Source organism: Sander lucioperca, chromosome 10 (genome assembly GCF_008315115.2).
Source record: "Sander lucioperca isolate FBNREF2018 chromosome 10, SLUC_FBN_1.2, whole genome shotgun sequence".
Classification (NCBI taxonomy): Eukaryota; Metazoa; Chordata; class Actinopteri; order Perciformes; family Percidae; genus Sander; species Sander lucioperca.
In genome coordinates, this window is record NC_050182.1 from 37,376,950 (window position 1) to 37,398,003 (window position 21,054).

Consider the following 21,054-nt stretch of genomic DNA (forward strand, 5'->3'; position numbering starts at 1 on the left):
TGGCAATCTGAATGATGTCATGAAGACCCCGGTCCTGAACTATGTTGATGGGCCTGCAGTCTGTAGCTACCCATTTAGCGATTGCACTAGTTAGCTTTGCTGTTGTCATTTTGCTGACAAACTTGCCCCGGCTGCACTCCGCCAGTGTCGTTTGATGAGCACGGCTTGTTGAGCCTGTCTCAGCTCTAGCATCTTTGCTAACATCAGCAAAAATGTGTTTTCGCCCGAAGATGGTACTTCAAACGTGTCGTGCTTCGGTAGAAGGACAGTTCATAACTGCAATAAGTGCACAGAACTGGTTTTATCAAAACTTTCATCTGGAAGCTTTTTATAACAAAATATTCCGTTCAGCAGAGCGGGCGCCATCTCATCTGTCATCATTTATTCGTGTTTGCCGAGGCACACGTATCACACGAAGCGTAACCATCCGAGCTGCGATAACGGGAAGAGGTTGGGGTCAAACTTGATCAAATGCTTACATTGCATTAAAAAAATAATATGTTAATTTTTTTAGATAAATCGCATGCGTTGACGCCTAAGACCAGCCACTGCCAGGAAAATGTAGAAACATTTTATACGAATACAAAACTGCATACACATCAGATTTATTATTTACCAACAGACATTTTTCTTTTAATATTGTGATACAATATTGTACACTAAACTTTTTGTATTGATGTTATTGTACCGTGAGTTTTTGGTATTGTTACATCCCTATCCCTGTCTTTCCATTGCGTACTGTTGGTCACATGTTGTAGGAGGAGATAAACAAGCTGATTTCTTGGCTCACTGATGACTTTCTGAAGGCCACACTCTTGCCCACTTACAGTATTTACTGCAGCAAACTAGCAAGCAATCATTATTTACTATAATTAGAGGTAAATGCATAGGCATAATGGGGGAAACAAGCTACACGGTAGGCCATGCATGATAAATAACTGGATTAGCAATTTGATACAAATTAAATCAATGGAGCCCAGCAAGACTGCGTGATTTACAACAGAAGGGACTGAACAGCGAGGTGATCAAGAGGTGAAACAAGCTTGTGATTTGTTTGTGCAATATGTCTACATTACCCCAGTCTGCTAAGCTGAAGAGGCATTCAACTCACAACAAATATGATGGTAATGTTATTGTGAAAGCAGCCACTGTGTAACCACATCACTGCCAGGGGCATGGCCTCTGCCATCACAAACAGTCCATTTTAAAATCCACTGTAGTGGATGATCAGAGTGGCTGAGAGAGACAGAGAGAGAGAGAGAGAGAGACATGCAACCTGTATTGCCTTACTGCAGCAGTTGAGTGGTTTTACTGTAAGATTGATCCAACCGATCGCGTCATTTCCAGTCTCATCTACCATAGAAGCCAAAGCGCTGATTGTTTATTCGTCTGAGACAGTCATTTTAAGGTGCCAAGTACAACACAAGAAATTATTCTGCAGACGTTCCCGTGTCTGGCTATGGCAGGCCTGATTGCCGGCATCAGTGAAGTTAACCAGTTAGCGGGTGACGAAGCGATTCTGAGGACTGTTTTCCGTGTCAACCATGCAGAACTCGGCTGACCAGGGACATAAATCGATTTGACATGTAAGAATAGGGTTATGTTCAATCTTACTGCGCAGAATAGGACACTGCTGAACAAACCAGGGTTTCAAAATAGTATGGCACAAGAGAATGGAGAGGACAAGATGAGGAGGGGGGCATCTACAGTACAGCAATAATAAACTGAGTTGAAGAAAACACACACACACACACACACAGGTAGAATACACTTTTTTTCATGTCTTTTAATGTCATGTAGAAATGAAACCCTGGGAAAGAGCTTGGATAAACAAGGATGTTCTTGCAGGCAAGATGTAAGTGCATTCTGAGAAGCCTTGTGAACTACATTTGCAATACAATGAGCTTTCCAAAAATCCAATATGCACATTGACTAAAAATATCCTGTCTGAGCAGGGCAGTGGAGGGAGCAACCAAGAATTAAGTAATATCCCTGTGGAGTTTGGCTTTAGTCTTCCCCTCCAAAGCAATCAATCGAAGTGGAAATCTCTTTTCTTTTTGGCCTCTCTCCACTGAGAGATGGAGGGCAAGCTCACTACAGATATGAATATATCTGAATTGTATGACCAAAGAGAGGCAGTTCTTTCTACTTTGAGCCTAAAGCCTGAGTGCACACACCACACAGTTGCACGCTATTAAAGGAATGGTTCGACATTTTGGGAGAGATGCTTATTCGCTCTCTTGCTAAGAGTTAGATGGGAATACGCTAAATATGAAGCTACAGCCATTTGATTAAAAAAAATATCCTCAATGTTACTTAACATAGAAACACAGGACTCTCCTGAATAATGTAACAATCCTGTAGATTTATATTATGACCACCAGGTAAAATTATATCAACTTCTTTTTTTGAGAAATCATGTTTTGTCCATCAAACACTACAATACCCATGTTGCTGAATACATGCCAAACACCATAGTTGCCGAACACATCCTAAATTGACCCAGAATTTTAAAATGAATTGATCAAAGCTGCAGAATGTATTATCACATCTTTTCCAACACAGTAATCTTTAGCTTTCTACCGCTGTTTTCTTTTTTTAATTATTTATAATTTTAAGCTCAGTGATTGGATGTTTCTTGTCAAAATTAACCTTGGAATTTGTAGTTCGTATTAGATATTTTTGAACACAGCTCTTAATCTTTTATGCTGATGAATAAACAGGAGGGTTTTATGCTTATCCGAGCCATATAAGTGCTCAAACAATGAGTCACGTAAACATTTTCTATAGGAAAAAAATGTATGGGACTTTTACTTATGGGACCAGGGACACCCAAAATAGCTTCTCCCACTCTGCAGCTCTATCAGTGAGATTTAGAGGTGCTGGTAGGCCAGTTTTGTTACCTTCTTACAGGGCCAGGCTAGCTGTTTCCCCTGTTTTTCAGTGTTTATACTAAGCAAAGCTAAGCTTTGGGCTGTAGCTTCATATTAAACAGACAGACATGAGACTGGTAAAGATCTTTTCATCTAACATTCGTCAAGAAAGTAATAAATAAGCACATTTCCCAAAACTATTACCTTTTACTCCTGCTTCATATGCTGTATATTATCTCAATATTCCTCTTGCTCTGCCTGTCTCCTTTCCAGATACTTTTTATTCCTCCCAGGGTGGAAAATCCTATTTCGAACATTCCCACATAAACTATTTTATATGACATTTTTGGGGTCAGCGCTCAGCAGCACTTTATTCTAAGGTGACACGCAACACCTACACAAAGTCATGTGAATACTCACATACACACAGAGTATTGGCATTGACAAGATGGAGGAGTGTAATAACATCTTGGCATTGACAAGATGGAGGAGTGTAATAACACCTTTGGGAAATAGCTGATTGCAGCAGCTTAGCTTCTCCTCTGCCTTACCTGAAGGGATCGACTTACAGATGAACCAAACAAATATCAATAAGGGTGATTTAGCTGTGCACTGCTCAAGGATAAAGAGCTTATGCATGAGACCTCTGGAAATACACTTGAGCTTGGCATGTAAAATGCTGTCGCTTCAAGCAAATCCCTTATTAAATCCCCCAAACACGTTTAGTTGGCTGTATGAGGGGAAGCCTGGTGTTGGCTGTGAGGCACGGTGCCAACCATGGAGGAAGACAGAAAGAGAAGAGGGGGATTGTATATGTTTGAAAACCTACAGTGTGGTGCATTACATGCTGCAGATGAGTCTGTTTGAAGTCTGCAACGTTAATGGCTTCCCTCAGGCATTTATGATCCTCTGTGTGTCACAAGAGTGACATTCTCACAGATGATGCTACCTCTGAATATGATTCTGACACTGAATGGAAAGCACTGCATCTGTAATGCAGCCATGTTTGAATTAATTGCTCAATATGATCATACAGATTTTTTTGGCATTAGTAGCATTGTTGTTAGCTGCACTTTACGTGTTGAACAAGTTTCATTTTACATGAATAAATTGGTGAGAGGGAAAGTAAAAGGAAGCAGTTAGAAATGAGTGGCGTAGCACCTTGCTTCCACGGCCAAAAACACCAGGAAAGCTTGCTAAATAAATGAAATATTACTTTAACATCTGTAATACTGGTTGTTGATTTACAGCCTCTGTGAAGAGAACGGAACAACGTTGCCTAATATGGATCATTAATTTTTATTACCTTTCCTGGAAATCTCTTCATTTGGCATTTTATTGCCATTTCAGGACATAATGGCTGTTTTTCATAGATGCACACACACTTGTCTGCTCTGTGTCACAGACACAGAATATGAAAAGCTTGCACAAAAAAGCAAACTTTCATTACTTCATTGCTGCAACCAATGATCTTTGAATGCTAATGCTGGCTGAATACCTCTTTAGACTCCAGCGATCCAGTCTTTTCTGACTGGCACTTAGAATGCATGTGCTGTGACAGTATACATACAACTGAATGACAACAGCACAACAACAGTGTAGCCTTGAGCTGTTTACCATAGCGTAAACAGCCTACGCATCTCATTAATAGAGGCTGACTCATGCTGTTTGGAATAAGCCTTCGAAATAGGGTCACATAGAACAAGAAACCAAGGTAACAGTGACACTAAGAATCATTAGCACTTGTCTTGTGGAATACAATGTTTGGCTGTGTTTATGAATATATGCAAATATGAAGTAATTCTAGTGGTTCATGCATGATTTATGAGGCTTACAGGGTAGCCTACACACAAAAAAAATGTTTTTCAAGAGAATTGTGTTACTTTTACTTTGAATTACTTTATTCTTTTTCTCTTCAAAAAGCATTAACAACCGCCCAGGGGAAGAATAAGAAGAATGTTGCTTTCACATGGACTTAGCAAAGACAGAAACATCTTCCTCCACCAAGAAAGAAAAGTGTGTTTCTGACTTGTCTGGACACTGGAGCATTCACATCTTTACCAAGTCCGCACATGATAAACCTCTTTTGCTAAGCTTTTTGTGTCATCATCAGCAATATTTTAGTCAGCAAATCACCACGATTAACATCAAATATAACCTTTTGAAAAGAATGACACCTCACTTTGGAAATGTAATTAGCTCTTTGAAGTAGTGAAGACTTTGGAAGAGGTTTTGGAAGTAGGGCAACTCTTTCATGTGTGATTAGGCATTCTTAAGTCCATCCTCACGTAGAGAGAAAGAGAGAATGAGAGCACACAGGTAAGGAAAGGATCACCAACCTTGAAATGTCACAGGCACTTGGCTGTGGTCATCCAGGACCCTTTCAACACTATGGCTTTATTTTCCATTGAAAAAGCCCAGTAAAACTGTAAATCACCATTGAATAAAATGAAAATGTTCCTCTTATCTGTGAAATAAATTGGGTTGGGTATTTGTTTTTTTTCCGATACCGGTGCTAAAATGATACTTTTAAAATTATGCCGGTGCCTAAACGATGCCTAAACGATGCCTGAACCGAAATATATATAATATATTTATAAAGTATATAATATGAAATATAAAAAGGAGCACAAAACGACAGTTGGCGACATTAAAGAACGGCATGTTTATTGCTAAGGCCATATGGTAAAAATTAAATGATTGATTAATAATGTCATAACAATAACTTATAACAATGACTTATTTCACCAGTTAATTGCTGGTAAACGACAAAAACAACCACCAGATGGGAAAAGGGTATTTTACAATAACTTTGAATACACCACAAGGCTGGCGAGTTTCAAGTGAGCGCACTGTCTGTGTTGTTTTTCCGACAGCGGCAGCTGTCAGACTGTTACGTCTTGGTGTTGGAATCCTCTACAGTGAAATACAGTCACACTTTACACTGCTTAATGTAAGCTGTCAGCATTTTAACCATTGTGTTTAATCCAGCTACTAGCTAACGGTAACGTAGCGTCCCATGCAGTGATGCTTCTGAAAAATAAAAAAGTCAGGCACCAAAATGTTCGTTCTTATTCGGTCTTGTTACTACCATTTACGTCGGAACCGGTGCCCTATTGCCACCGCGTTTTGGTACCCAACCCCAGAAATAAGCATGTGAGCGGTTTCAACTCCACCCCTCAAAGAATCGGAATCGAGAATCGATAAGAACCGGAATTAAAAGGAAGAATCGGAATTGGAATCAGAATTGTTCAAATCAAAACGATGCGCCAACCCTATTCGTAGGTAGAGGAGAGTGGTGAAACACTGCAGAAGAAAGGAAAGTCTCCTGTGGGAGAGAGAAGGTGAAGGAAGAAGGAGGAGAAGAAGAGCAGAGAGGATGGAGCCAGTGCAGAGGAGGGCGAACAGTGTGTGTTAGCTCTGTCCAATGCAGTCAAATTGCTCACTACAATCAAACCGACGTGGAGCTTTGGCTCGGGTGCACGAAGCCGGGCTTACTGGCTTACCTCAGCAATGCACCAGAGTGACTGTCACTGGATATTACCATGTGGACAACTGAGCTGATTCTCCCACATCACAGTGGACAGGGACAGCTTCACATTCCCCCCCTTACTCCCACTCTCCTGCCCTGCGGACACACATTTCCCTTACTTCCTGAAATGTGTCTGTGCACAATTTCGCCGTTGGAGACGTTCACATTAAATATGAATAGGCTTAATAATAAATGGAAGCTCTCAGAGATTGCATCCCGGATACCAAAAAATATGATCCAGTCCAGTGTATGACACAACAAGCTCTTATTCTCTCGTGTCACTTTTATGGTTCAGTAGCATTTTAAATCATTTGGGAACTATTTGATACCACATAATGTTTTTCAGGCAATTCCTCAATTTGCATTTGAGTGCTTTTCTTGTCCTTTCTGTTACGTGGATATAGGCCTACAATACAGCATTCAAGCTATTTTTACAGCATAAGCCAAATGTGTTTCAGACTCACACTTTGAATGTATGAATACAGTTTTAGGCTACAATATGTTAGTAAGGGTGTGAATGGCATTAATTCCTTTTAAACACAAAAGGTTTGTACACAGAGCAGCATTTTAAGCCAAAGTTTCCTCTATGTCCTCCTCCAGGGACAGGTGCGCTGAAGAGTGGCTGGGACTGGATCTAGTTTTCAGGCTGATAGAGCCATACAGTTTGGCTGAACGCTTAGAATAAGCAATGACCTTCCTCCTGTACATCTCTCCCTTCCACATGGAGATCATCAGCAGCGTGGAGAGCACCACGCCGCCCAGCGTGAGCAGGCACAGTCCCGCTATGACGCACCGATCCAGATGGGCGCCTATCCGGGCGCTCTCCATCTCTAGCCTCTCCATCTCCCTCGCCGACACACTGTCACGGTCCACCACCACATCCCGAGGCACGGCGTAGGAGATGATCACCAAGGAGATCCCGGTCACCAAGAACGTGACAGCACTGATAAAGCCGTAGTCTATAGAAGTCCCGGGGCCCTCCCCGATAGAGAGATCGTCCTCGGACATAAAGGAAAACTCTGGTAAAGTCTCGGAGCAAGGCTCGCCGTTGCGCACTGGTCTGTGAGTACTTTTACAACTAGTCTCCGGGCTGGCCAGTCGCAAGTTGACATTCTCATCAATATACGTGAAAGATGTCTCTAATTCCTCGTCGCAACAAACCCGGACTTTCTCCTCGCCGAGGTGACCGAGTTTAACCTCTGCGCCTCCCTTGCGCGGCGCCGTCCTTGGTGCTGAATGACACCGGCCATGGCAGCTGCGGGCCGGGTTACAGCCGCCCTCCCCTGGGTGCGCTCCTCCTGTTGATCCGCCCGACTTGCGAACTTGCAGCGTGCTGGAAACCCGGTCAAGGACTTTGGGAGAATCGGGCAGTTTGCCTCTCTCATCAGCGGGAGAAGCCATTCGTGTTTCACCACCCGCTGGTTCACTCTGAGCCTTCCTCCCACGACGTTTTCACTCCACAGCATCCCTAATGAGAGGACACATACCAGATCTGAGTTAAATGGCGCATTTTAATTAGATTGTACTCATTGTAAAGCATGAAACCTTATGGGCTATCCACAACATACTTGTAATGCGTAATTTGGAACGATGCGCAAAATGCACATACATTTTTATAGTTAGGCTATACTAAAATCAACAACGCTTTAAAGTTGATTAGATCGTTTAAGAAAATCCAGTGGACATTTGTTGAAAGGCGCTTATAGTTGCAGTGATTAGCCAAATGCCTCTGTATCCAATTAGGAAAACAATCCACGTATTAACCGAGATCACGCTATATTCTAATTCTGTTTTAAAACGGCCACAGCCTATAGAATGCAAAGCAAAACTGTGCTAAAACTAAATCACACATACAATATATGAGGCTACATAACCATTGTTGGTCTACTTCCGAGAAAATTATCATGACACGATTCCACACTACAGCTAGTTTTAATACAACATTATCCAATAGTTCCATAATAGGCTGTGTCAGAATACTCCTGCACACTTTATCTGAATTCAGCAGAAGACGTGAGGTGCTCCTCTGCATAAGGGTTGGACCAGTCATGCACAACCCGTTTTTTTTTAAATTTTTTTTTTTTTTTTTATCTTTTTCTAATCCCCAACCAAAAACCTCCTCAGACTGCACGAATATAAAGAAATCAACTCACCGCGCTACTTCAGCATCGCTTCCGCCTTCTCCTCTTCATAGACACTTTAAAGCGGGCGAGGATACATAACGGGGACAGATACAAGAGCCTTATCAGTAACTATGCTTTGAATAGATTCTCTCGCTGCTCGATGCTGTGGCGGCAGGCTGCACCAAGGGGAGCTCTCCGTAAGTCCCTCCCACACATAGAGCCTCAGCTGCCCGCGCTGTGGCGCTGAAAGGAGCCTCGCTATCTGTGAGCCGATTGAGATCACCACCAGTCAGTCAACACACACACACACACACACACACACACACACACACACACACACACACACACACACGGGGTGAGGATTTGCAGGGCTGAGGGGGAACCTTGGGACCTGACGCTCGTATTTTCCCAAAGGTAACATTTGGGGATAATTTGATGCCACATGTCAGTGGCAGTGCATACAACTGTAAAGCTCACATAGAGGCAAGGAACAGGTTAGTAGGCCATAGGAGATAAACATACCACAAAGACATAAAATAAGTCTCTATCGGAGGATTTACAGGAGCTCAAGCGCCATAAGGTTTCATAAGGTTGCTATACTGAGACATTTGAAGTTCCTAGGGATCACACAGGGATATTATACTGATGCTAAGGCTAAATATTCATAATGTACACATGTTACACATTTTATATCTGACAGCCCATGTTACAGTATAGACACCCTAAGGCTATTTGAGTAATGCCAGAGCAAATACAAATTATAATGTTTGTTTAACCACACAGATGATGAAGATCATGGACATGCATGCAATAATCTGCACTGTATGTTGTCAGTTAATGCCGTCATCATGTCAGAAAAAAATCTGTCATCGTATCGGAAAAATCTATCCAGCAGTGCTGTGCAAACAACATTGTTAAACTGTGTGTATTATGCCCCATCTGGCCTCCTGTGCTCTCTCAGAAGATTACTGCTCACTATGTCAAAGCCATTCTAATCCATGTTTAATCTGGAGATCTCATAGGTTATCTCATCTGTGAGCCCATGTAAATCTTTGCGAGGTTCATCTCATTTATGCCACATCTTCAGAGTCCATGTCTCGGTAGCATCTTTGAAGATAAATGATGAGCAGTTAACGCAGCTTACAAAGTGACTACATTTTCTTGGAAATGACACTTTGTTAACTAGTTGTTAAGTGCAGGCCACCATCAACCATTGAAGTGCTTAATCCCACTTCCATCTGAATATTCATTTGCTGGCTGTTCCACCTTATTTAGCGCAAGCAGGAAGCAGCTAAAAATACAGTCGCTACTTTTCCTGGAGTCCTGGCTGGGTGAACAGCTTTGGCTCATTTCCCAAAAAGGCTCCATTTAACAGATGAGTAAAGAGAAAGGGAGAGTGGGGGTGAGGGAAAGAAAAAAAGAGAGGGAGTCAGAGTCAGGCAGAGATTTACTCCACCATTTTTGTTCCAGAAATGAGTTTGCAGAGGTGGGGATCGGAATTGGATTATAATGCTTTATGGTGTGTTGGTGGTCGGCCTCCTGCAGACAGATAGAGAGAGAGGAAGCTGAAATGTGACTGTGCACTCGTCTGAGGTGTAACAACAGCCAACTACCAGATGCTATCTCTCTGCAACAGTGCACCACTTTTCCTGCTGGCAAGGACACCAGGCTTGGAAGAAGAGGGGCGGCTGGGGAGTCGGTGCTTCTAAAGGCTATAAATCCTCGTAGTGTGTCTCCTCCCACAGGCATGGACTCACACACAGAATAGAGATTATGAAGCATGGATGTAGCATTGTTTTTTTCTTTAGCCAGTAGCAGATTTCAGAAGGTGACAGAGGGAGGAAATACAGCAGCAAGAAGGAGAAGAGGAGTGGGGCAGTGCATGTGTGGGAGTGTGAATTATGAAGTGAATTAATGAATATGGGAGTGAATGGGTTCACTTCACCTCCAGCTGCTCCAGGAGCTGCTGAAGCTGGTCAGTGTCCCACATTAGCAGACTGTGGAGCGGAATAGGTGAATATAAATGAGTAGAAGTGTGTGATTTATAAACAGGAAAAAGCCCAGAGGTCATTTGCACCAGCTCATCTTAGCTTCAAACTCACATTACATTTTTTTTAGCTGATGCTTTTATCCAAAGCAACACACAATAAGTGCATTTAACCATATGCATCAACAAAAAAAATGCAACAATCATACAAGTACAAGTAGCTCCAATTGCCACATTCTTTTGTATATCAATATCAGTTGTTACAATTTTATGAGCCATGGTGCAGATGAGTTTTCAGTCTGCGGCAGAATATGTGTGCAGTTTTCGCTGTCCTGATGTCAACGGGGAGCTCGTTCCACTATTGTGGATAGTGGATAGTCGCGGATGTAGGATGGGCCTGAGCCGTTCACAGTTTGAAAAGCAAGTACGGGGTGTGGAGGAGCGGGGTAGTGTGGGAGAACTTTGGTAGGTAGAAGACCAGCTGGGCTACTGCATTCTGGATGAGCTGCAGAGCTCGGATGGCACATGCAGGCACACCAGCCAGGAGCGGGTTGCAGTAGTCTAGACTCAAGATGACAAGAGCCTGGACCAGAACCTGGATGGACATATCCTCTTGATGTTGTGCTTGAATGAATCTGCAGGAGTGGGTTGTCGCAGAGATGTTATCAGAAGACAGCTGGTTATCAAGTGTCACATACTCAGGTTCCTTGCAGTCCGAGTCGGGCACACCACAGAGTTCTCATTGGCGATCAGAAGCAGAATACAATTATTTGCCAAGATTATTTGCCTTGGTATTTGGTGCATACAATAAACATCTTAAAATGATGGCAACAGACAATTACATAATAGAATAGAAATGTTACAATATAAATATGAAACAAAACAAAAACAACTGTAAACTAACAAATGTATATACAATAATAGAATATGTGCAATTGTCATACAATAGTCCAGTCTGTGTCCTGATGGAGGAGAGTGTCTTTTGAACAGTTGGGGTGGGTGGGTGTCTGGGGTGTGGGAGGGGTCAGCCACAATCTTTCCTGCACGCCTCAGGGTCTTGGAGATGTACAGGTCCTGAAGGGATGGCAGATTGCAGCCAATCACCTTCTCAGCGGAGCGAATGCTACCTTGCGGTCTGCCCTTGTCCTTGGCAGTGGCAGCAGCATACCAGATGGTGATGGAGGAGGTGAGGGTGGACTCGATGATGGCCGTGTAGAGGAGCACCATCACTGACTTTGGCAGGTTAGGAGCCGATTTAGATCACTACCAGTCAGTCAACACACAAACGGGATGAAGATTTGCAGGTCTGAGGGGGAACCTTGGGACCTGGACTTGCATATTTTAGTAGCAATGCCCCTTCCGAAGGAAACATTTTAGGATAATGTAATGCCACATGTTAGTGCATACAACTGTAAAGCTCCTATTTAAGCAAAGAACAGGCTAGTAGGCCAAAGGAGATAAAACACAATACCACAAAGACATAGAGTAAGTCTGTATAGGAGAATTTACAGGAGCTCAAGCCTCATAAAGTTTCATAAGGTTGCTGTACTGACTACCACAGAAAGATGTAAAGTTCCTATAGGGATTATACAGGGATATTATACTGATGCCAAGGCTAAATATTCACAAGTGCACCATCACTGACTTTGGCAGGTTGAACTTATTCAGCTGCCGCAAGAAGTACATCCTATGCTGTGCAATCCAATGCGTACATTAAGATTAAAGAGACAAATAAATTAGTAATACTCAGAATGTGGAAAAGATGTACATGTTGTTGGTTACCTTCAGTACTTCACCACCAGCTGCTCGAGAGCACTGTGAGGTCTCCGTCAGGGTAGTGTGTCACGACAGCAGGGTGCTGTAGATTATTAATAAGCAGGTGTACACAGTCCTGTGGGTTTGTTTTGGGAAGCCTGGCACGCAAAGCCTCCAGGAGCTCTTAAAAAGCCTGCCAGAGAGGAGAGAGCATGTAGACGGCCGGATGAAAAGGGAATTAAGAGAAAGGCACACTGAGGTTCAGTGTGGAGTTTATTTATTTTTTATTTTTTATTTTTTTTCTTTCATAGAGGATGGTGATGGTGGTGGTGGTGGCAGACACTCTTATGAAATATTTAGCACTTTAAGTTAGGACCTTAAAGTTATTAGTTATAATTTACAGTGACTTTACTAATTGAAGTGTGGCTGGCTTCAACACAGACATTGGGATAATGGAAGGATAATAATGGCTTTCCAAGTGCCGTGCGCACGCGCGTGTGTGCATGCGTGCGTGTGTGTGTGTGTGTGTGTGTGTGTGTGTGTGTGTGTGTGTGTGTGTGTGTGTGTGTGTGTGTAGGCAAAGATTTATGCTTCAAGCAAAGACAATACTTCACAAAAAGTGGTGATTAAGCAAGCCGGCTCGGATAATTAATTCCACCATTTCATCGACCCGTCTTCTCTTTATCGTCTCTTTATCATAATTAATGTGATGTTATCCCCTCACGCCACAGCTGCTTTCACTGTATAATGCTCTCAATAGCTCTTGATGATAATTGTCTGTCCCTGTCTTCCGCCTCTATGTCTTCATCTGGAACACTGATTATTTCTAACAGCTATTCTGTTGTGCCCAGTTATCATGGTGCCCTAATTATGTTATAATTAGGGCACCATTATAACTGGAACAAGCTTTTTTTTTTGTAACCACTTTATCCCATTTGTTTTGATAAATATACAGTCAAGTTCGGTTTAGCTGCTTGCTGGTAAGCAAAGTCATAGCAGCTGCTTAGTATGGACAAACCGAACATTTTAGACAGGATGAGTTTTTATTCATTAGGTAAATGAGAAAGTCTTGAGTTCAGGCCAAAGATGTCATTTATATTTGGTGAATATAGTGAGCCAATCACTGAGTAGTCTGCTGGCACTACTGCTATTGGGGAAATGCTTCTGTATTTCTGTTGGGATGTTTACCTTGAATTTTCAATTAGGAACAGAATGATCTCTCCCTTAAAAGCTGCAGTGGATGAATAATGCATTATATTAACACAGAAGTCACTGTTGAGAATTTGTGAATGTGTCCAATGTTGGGATATTCAGTGACATGTCTTCATTTTCTCTGGTAGGTGGAAATAGACAGGGCGTGTGCCCTTTACGGCTTTAGATGGCTGGTTCTCCATCATGGTTTGTTTCATGTCTGCCAATGATCATTCTGTTCCTTGGAGGTAAAATATCAGCCTAAAGTAAAGTCTGCAGGAACCTAGTCTATATCATTTGCATTCCACTTCCGGGATTGCTCCGGCGCTGCAGGAAATTCCGCCGGATGCATGTATTTTCCGTTTCCTTCCGCTTTCTTGGTGTTGGCATTTTAAATTCGGTGGATTTATGAGGACTATGGTTAACTGCTCCTCATATCTCTGCAGGGTAAATCCAGACAGCTAGCTAGACCATGACCATCTCGTGAAGTGCTGTCCCAATCTCATTTATACCTATCTGAGCCCATGTGGCCTCACACACTCACTCACTTAGCACCAGAGATCAATTAAGTCTGTGAGTCTTTAGTCCTTAGTCCTCAGGGCTCACTTTGGGATTGGGCCTATCTGTCCAATCTGAGTTTTCTCTCGCGTGACTATTTGGCAGTGGCTCTGTGCGGAGTTTAGCACCGCCCATGACGATTCTGATTGGTTTAAAGAAATGCCATTAAACCAGAGCACGGTTTCCTCCCATCCCCGAATGCCATGTGGAGTAGCCAGACCCCTCTTCAGCGCGCTTTGGAGGAGGGTCTGGCAAAGTGAGACTAGCAGGAACCCATTTCATAAATATAATTGAATTTGGAAGCAAAGGATTTTCATAAACTTATTATGAATTTTTCATTCAATACCTTTATTCCCAATTTTTTTGCTGTTTCTTTATATATATATATATATATATATATATATATATTAGTGTTGTCAAACGATTAAAATATTTAATCGCGATTAATCGCATTAATGTCTTAGTTAACTCACAATTAATCGCAATTAATCACACATTTTTCTCTATTCTAAATGTCCCTAGATTTCTTTTTGTCCCATTATTTTTTCTCATTTTAATGCTCTTATCAACATGATACAACGATACTTTTAAAATGGTGCCTGAACCGAAAGATATATATATATATATATATATATTTAAAAAACGAGCACCTTGTTCAATTGTATTTGTCTGTTATGTATGTTCAAAAATATAAAACAATAAAAAAAAAAGGAGCACAAAACGGCGAAAACAACCACTGGATGGGAAAAGGGTATTTTACAATAACTTTGAATGCACCATATATCTATAGATCTATATATATATATATATATATATATATATATATATATATATATATATATATATATATATATATATATATATATATATATATATGCATTTTATTTTATTAGTTAGTATCAATTTTATGTTGTCTTATTATTTAGTTTTTTGTTCTATATGATGTTATAACATTTTTTAATTATTAAGGCGGAGGCTTCAAATAAGCCCACTGGGCTTTTTGCCTCTCCCTGTATTGTATTTGTTTGCTATCTTTGTCATTCTGTACATTTTAAATTGTGTATAAACCTATAAACCTATCCGCATACCTGGGGCAAAATATTAGAAGTTCAACAGCACAACTAAATAGGTATTGACTGTGAGAAACCTTTTGATTTTCAAAGCTCAACAACAATTTTCAGGCCAAAGCATGTGTCTGGTTTCATTCCAGTATACCAGTATATGTGGCCTATACATTGCTATGCACATTTACACAAAAGGCTCAAACAAAGTTATGTAACAGCTACTTCAGTCGCCATTGGTTCTCACACTTTTAAGCAGAATAACAAAAAGAATAAATCAATAAAAAAACAATTTAATAATTCAACATAACACTAGACCCGTTCGAAAATCGTTAGGTAGAAGACATAGGCTTTTTGTGTCCTAACCCCCAGTCTTTACCATAAACAAATCACAATCAAAAAGATAAACCAAACAGACCACTCCAAACAATACAAAAATATCACTATAAATCACATCCTACTCCATCAAGACAAAAAGAACAAAAAAACAATCCTTCTCCTTCTTCACTTCTGTACTTTTCAAAAAATATATTTTTTGTACCTGCTTTTGAACTGCATCATACTTATACAGTACTTTGTTTGATCGAATTGTCCTGATTATTCCACAAAACCACCCCACAAATCAAAATACACCTACTTTCAAGTTTGGTCAGAGCGTACTGCTGTTTCAAATTGAATTCCTCTCTTACGTTATAACTCCCCTCTCTATCTGTGAATAGTTATTGTATGTTTCCAAAGCTAGTTTTTGCTTCTTCTTCTTTTTTAAGTATTTGTGTTCATGGCTATAATCTTTAAGGTGTGTAATTTCAAATACAGCATATTGGTGTGCTCATGATATCCAACGTTGTTTACTAACCGAATGGCTCTTTTTTTTTGTAGTGTGCTGAGTGATTGTAAGGTGGTTTTGTAGGTGGTGCCCCATTCATCAACACAGTAATTTCAATTTGGTAAGACAAGTGTACTATACAGAATATAAAGTGCTTTTTCATTCTACAATAACAATGTAGACACAGTATCATAGAGTATACCTTGATATCATAAAGATAAGTTGCATCTTTATAAAATGTGCTGTGGTCCAAATATTTACAGTAACTTGGCTCACCTCTGGTTTGATGTGTCAGTAGCAGTGTTTGACCATGAGGTGGCAGTGGAGACTCACTGTCAGTGTTGTAGGACAGTGGTTCCCAACCTTTTTTGTCTGAGGTACCCCCACAGCCCTGTAAGATGAACTCACGTCCCCTTCATTAATTCCCAATCTAAGTCCCAAATGTATAACACAGGGGTTTTTCAATGTTTTTTAAGCCAAGGACCTCTTAACTGAAAGAGAGATGGAGCAGGGACCCCCTACTACTAATATTGTAAAAACTGAAGTTGCATATTAAACTGGGCCTACAATAAAGTGTAGGGTGGTCTAAAGCCGTTATACATACCTTTTTAGAGCATAGAATACTAAGCTATTAAAATAATAATTGTTGGCATGATTTTAAAATTCATATTTTACTATTAAACGTACATTAAGCACAGTGAATCATTGGGATTACCTGTATCTGTGGATGGCTATCTTAGTGACTCTTGGGGTTTTCAGCCTTTAATTTTTGACAGGACAGCTAGGTGAGAAAGGGGAGAGAGAGAGGGGGAAGACATGCAGGAAATTGTCACAGTTCAGATTCGAACCCTAGACCTCTGAGTCAAGGCATAAACCTCTCAGTATATGTGCGCCTGCTCTACTGCTGAGCCAACCCAGCCACCTTAGTGACTACCTTACCTATAGGCCAGTAATCCTATCATCAGTGGGGCTTTTTCACAAATAGGTTGATTTGTATTTGCTAATAATATGTTGGATTCATGTTAAGACATTTTTATTTTTGAAAAAAACTTAAAAGAAATGAACAATAATTTGGTGCCCCCCCCCCACTGGGAGTGAAGCTGAATGTTTCAACCATTTATACATTATGAGTTTAGCTACCTGTTTAAACTTGTGTGCTTGCTTGCTACCCACTTTGTTACAGTTGGCCTAATGTTGATATGTGGATATATTCTTTAAAAAAAAAAAAAATTTCTATTTTTTCAAATTCGTTGAGCTACATTACAATCTTTCCATGTACCCCCTAGCAACTGCAGCAGTACCCCCTGGGGTACAGGTACCCCTGGTTGGGAATCCCTGTTGTAGGACAGGAGAACTGCATCAGAATCAGGAGCAGGGTGAAAATGATGAACTGATCTGTGGTGGAAAGCACCATTTACTAAAGTACTGCGCTTGAGTACAATTTTGAGATTCTTCTGAGTATTTCCATTTTCTGCTACTTTGCACTTGTACTCTTATTCTCTTTGTTCTTTCAGAGGGAAAGTTTGCACGTTTTAGCTTAGACAGCTATTCTGCAAATTCATTTGTTATGTAAACGATGATGCATCAGTATACAATCATAGTAAATAGTCAGAAGCGAAGCCAGTAAATAAAGTAGTCAAAATGAACAGTAAAATGCTTTGTACAATAATGAATCAGAAATAATAATCAGATATTTGATATTATTATACCACTCACAGGCATTCAGCCAGATAACGAACACCTTTTTTGATTTGATACATTTTACTGGTAAACTACAACCAGCAAAGTAAACATAGATTTGGATGCCTAACCTGTAACAAACTCATATGCTTTCTGTAAGTCTCCATGCCGTTGCATCAGTAAGGAGTCATAGCAAGCATAACCATTCGCATTAACAGAATCAATGTTCATCTAAAATTGGCATGCCTCATGTTTCTGTCACCTCTGGTGGATGCATTATACAGGCAGCAATTACACAATGTCATCTTTAAATTGCGTGAATCTTTCCTCTTGACCGCCGGCTGTGAGGAGTGATGACCTGTCACGGTCTCCCTCCTGAACCACTTAGCCCTCCTCTGATACAGCGTAATAGACACAGAAGGGATCGATGCAGAGGTGACAATGAATGAATACCACATTTATTTATGTCTACACTGATATTAAATCTTTAGGAGGATCATGGGGGTTTACCAAAGATGTAATCTGTTGAAGATTATGAGACGGGAGCGCTAAAAAAAAACAATAATAAAACCATAGTAATCTAGGGCTGACTTCTAAAAATATTGCTATTTACAGTCAGGTTATTTATCTTATCCACACATTCTGTGGTTAATCTGTCCACAGTCGAACAGAGTAGCATAAAAACTGAGCCAAGCTTCCTTCCAGTCAATTTTTCCCGCACACTGCTAAGCTCTTATTGCTAAACCAGCCTCCAGGGAAGGTTATGCAGACAGTAATATAACCAGCTGCATCGCTTACTGTGCTGAGATCTAAAATAAACTGACTCTCCGCCTTCCCTTTTTCACTTGAGCCCATGCAGCTTCCCTGGGAATAACAATCACACTAATCTGGACTAGTGCTGAGCAGCTGCCTGAAACCTCAGCCAGTTTGTTTATCATTTTGGCTGTGGGCCCTAAAACACCAGGGGAAATGGGGGGGGATAATCCGAACAGTGGAATCATGATCACGTACGTTAGTCGTTCCACAGTGGATATGCTGCAGATGAAGATGAGTGCAGACAGTAGAGGACTTTCTCTCCCTCTTCCCATGAGAAGCAGCTCCATCACACACATCCCTCAGCTCCTCTATCTAATGTTACAGGCGTTTACCCCCCAGGCGTTTACCCATGGGTGTTGTGTTATGAACTCACCCCTCTGTTTTAAAATAGGGATGTTGTAATGTAACTAAACAGTGGGAACCTTCATTTCATTTTCTTGTCAATGAGGTGTGAGAAGTCATCTGAATGCACAACAGGAAGAGAGAGCCAGAGAGACATGTAGAAACACAGAGGCATCGAGACACAGGTAGGCACAGAAACAAAGGTAGAGACACACACACACACACACTTTCCCTGGTCCATTTAACACATGGTTCACATGTAAGTCAGTTAATTTAAATAGTGACAAACTGTACTGCGGTACTAAATCAACTCATTCTCATGAACGGGTTCGTATGATATCGTACGAAAACGTATGCACACCCATTCGTAAGATATCCTACGATATTGGGCGACCGCCGGCTGGTCACATGACAACTGGTCACAATGTCAGTTAAGTTCAGTGGTCTTTACAGTTAAATTTAGCCGACAAAAAAAGGTTACTGGGAGCCGGTTACAAAGCACCGTGGACTGTCGGCCGTTTCAGCGGATATTACAGTTGAGCTCAGCTGACAAAAAGTGATCGTCATGGGGCACCGACAGTTAAGTTTAGGCACTAAAAAGGCTAGTTAAGATTAGAAAAAAGATTGTGGTTTGGATTAAAACAAAACACAAGCACGCTATTCCTGGGTGGAAATGTTGTGTATGCCACGGGACGCAAACTCTGGGGCGTTGTCATACAGCAGCAGTCAATGTGGCGCTTACTGCAAAAAATACATTGAATACGTACACTGTTATCCCATATTAGTTGATTTTACTAGAAATGTGCGTGAAACCCTCTCGTCTTAGAATGTAAGGTAACCGAAACTTAACAGGTCGAGTTGTAGTTTTTCTCAGTCGCTTTGGTACATTTCTCCAATCATTTTTAACATTTGCAAACCAGTAAGTCGTTTCCTCAAAACAATTATTACAAACAGCACCACACAATGATTTACCCTGTAAATTGCTCAAAATCTCTAGTCTATTCCTCAAAAATAAATCTTTATGTCAATGAACATGTCAGTGCCATCAGAATGTCAATTCCTTGTGTCATTGTTCGCAAAGAAGATGCTTAGTTTTGTCAAAAAGCTTAGTTGTGTGGTCAATACAAAATTGTACTCTTTAGGTATTTTCTGATGTACACTATGGCTACATTTTTGATGACAGTGATTGAAAATGCACAAGGCTGCACTTTTCTTCATGGAATTCATACATTTCAACAGTACAAAGTCACACATTCCTTTATGTGAGATTGCAAAAGATTGGACAGGATTCACATTTGTGCTTTTATGTTGTGTTTTTCAACAAATTACACCGTCATTGCAATTTTAGTAAGAAAAACACACAACTATTTTATAGCACAAAGAAAAAAAATACTATGTCAACATAGAAAAGGTTGAAAATGATTATGAGAATGCGTTCAATCGTTTTGCATTTAAAGACATATTCAATGAACATTAATTTCATTCAACAGACGTCCAGTGTATTATATTTTGATCAATGTGACATAAGCAATTGATCATGTACATGTACATGTAAACCGAAGCATTTAGAACTCTGTAAGTGTACAGACAGTTTATTAAAAAGATAGTTTATAAAGACAGTAGCTCCCAAGACGGCGGCTGCCTGTATACGAGAACGCAACTGTCTTTATAATCTATCTTTTTAATCTTTCTATCTTCGGTTAACATTTAGGGACCCTCATTATGCTACCGTTGAAGTGTGGTGATATTTGGAGCCTTTTTAGTGGTATAAATAGCGATTTGTTTTTACTTTCCCTGTGCCCCGAAAACTAGCGTTGTAAGCTAATCAGCGGTCCGCGCTAGCTTGTTTCAAGCTAGAAACCCATTCGATTAGCATGAAAACATGTCCCAGAGAGCGACAGAGTGGGTACACATCTGTTATTGACCCCTAGGTTCGTTTTGCGCCGGAATTGTCCTTTAAGCTGATTATTACAAACAACTAATGTGATTTACAATTTGTTGTTTTTAACAAAACATTAAAGAATATGTAGTGAGTTTAATTACAACTAAATCTGGGTTTACAGTGTACAAATAACAGTGCTTTACTTTTCATAGCTATATGTACGAATGGTTCATGAGAACAGCCGGAATAAATTGCAGAGTGCAGAAAAATAGTGCAACTAGACTGCTGTCATGTCTCTCATGGTTCCAAGTCATGCTGTAGCCTAAGCATTTTGGAGCCACGAAATGAAATGAGTGAAAGAGTGATATCCTCTTTCCATCGCTGTAATAGTCCTATAACAGGATAACAGCATGCCTGTAGGACTCAAT

The 21,054-nt window shown here is 40.7% G+C and overlaps 1 protein-coding gene across 1 annotated transcript; it reads right to left on the reverse strand.

Moving 5' to 3' along the window:
* Positions 1 to 6,653: 6,653 nt before the first annotated feature.
* On the reverse strand, positions 6,654 to 8,814 carry LOC116035361 (transmembrane protein 74). The gene is made up of 2 exons (XM_031278404.2): positions 8,559 to 8,814; positions 6,654 to 7,873 (listed from the first exon to the last, which is right to left on the reverse strand). The coding sequence occupies exon 2, from the start codon at positions 7,804 to 7,806 to the stop codon at positions 6,973 to 6,975; it is 834 nt and encodes a 277-aa protein (XP_031134264.1). The 5' UTR covers positions 7,807 to 7,873; positions 8,559 to 8,814; the 3' UTR covers positions 6,654 to 6,972.
* Positions 8,815 to 21,054: the final 12,240 nt, after the last annotated feature.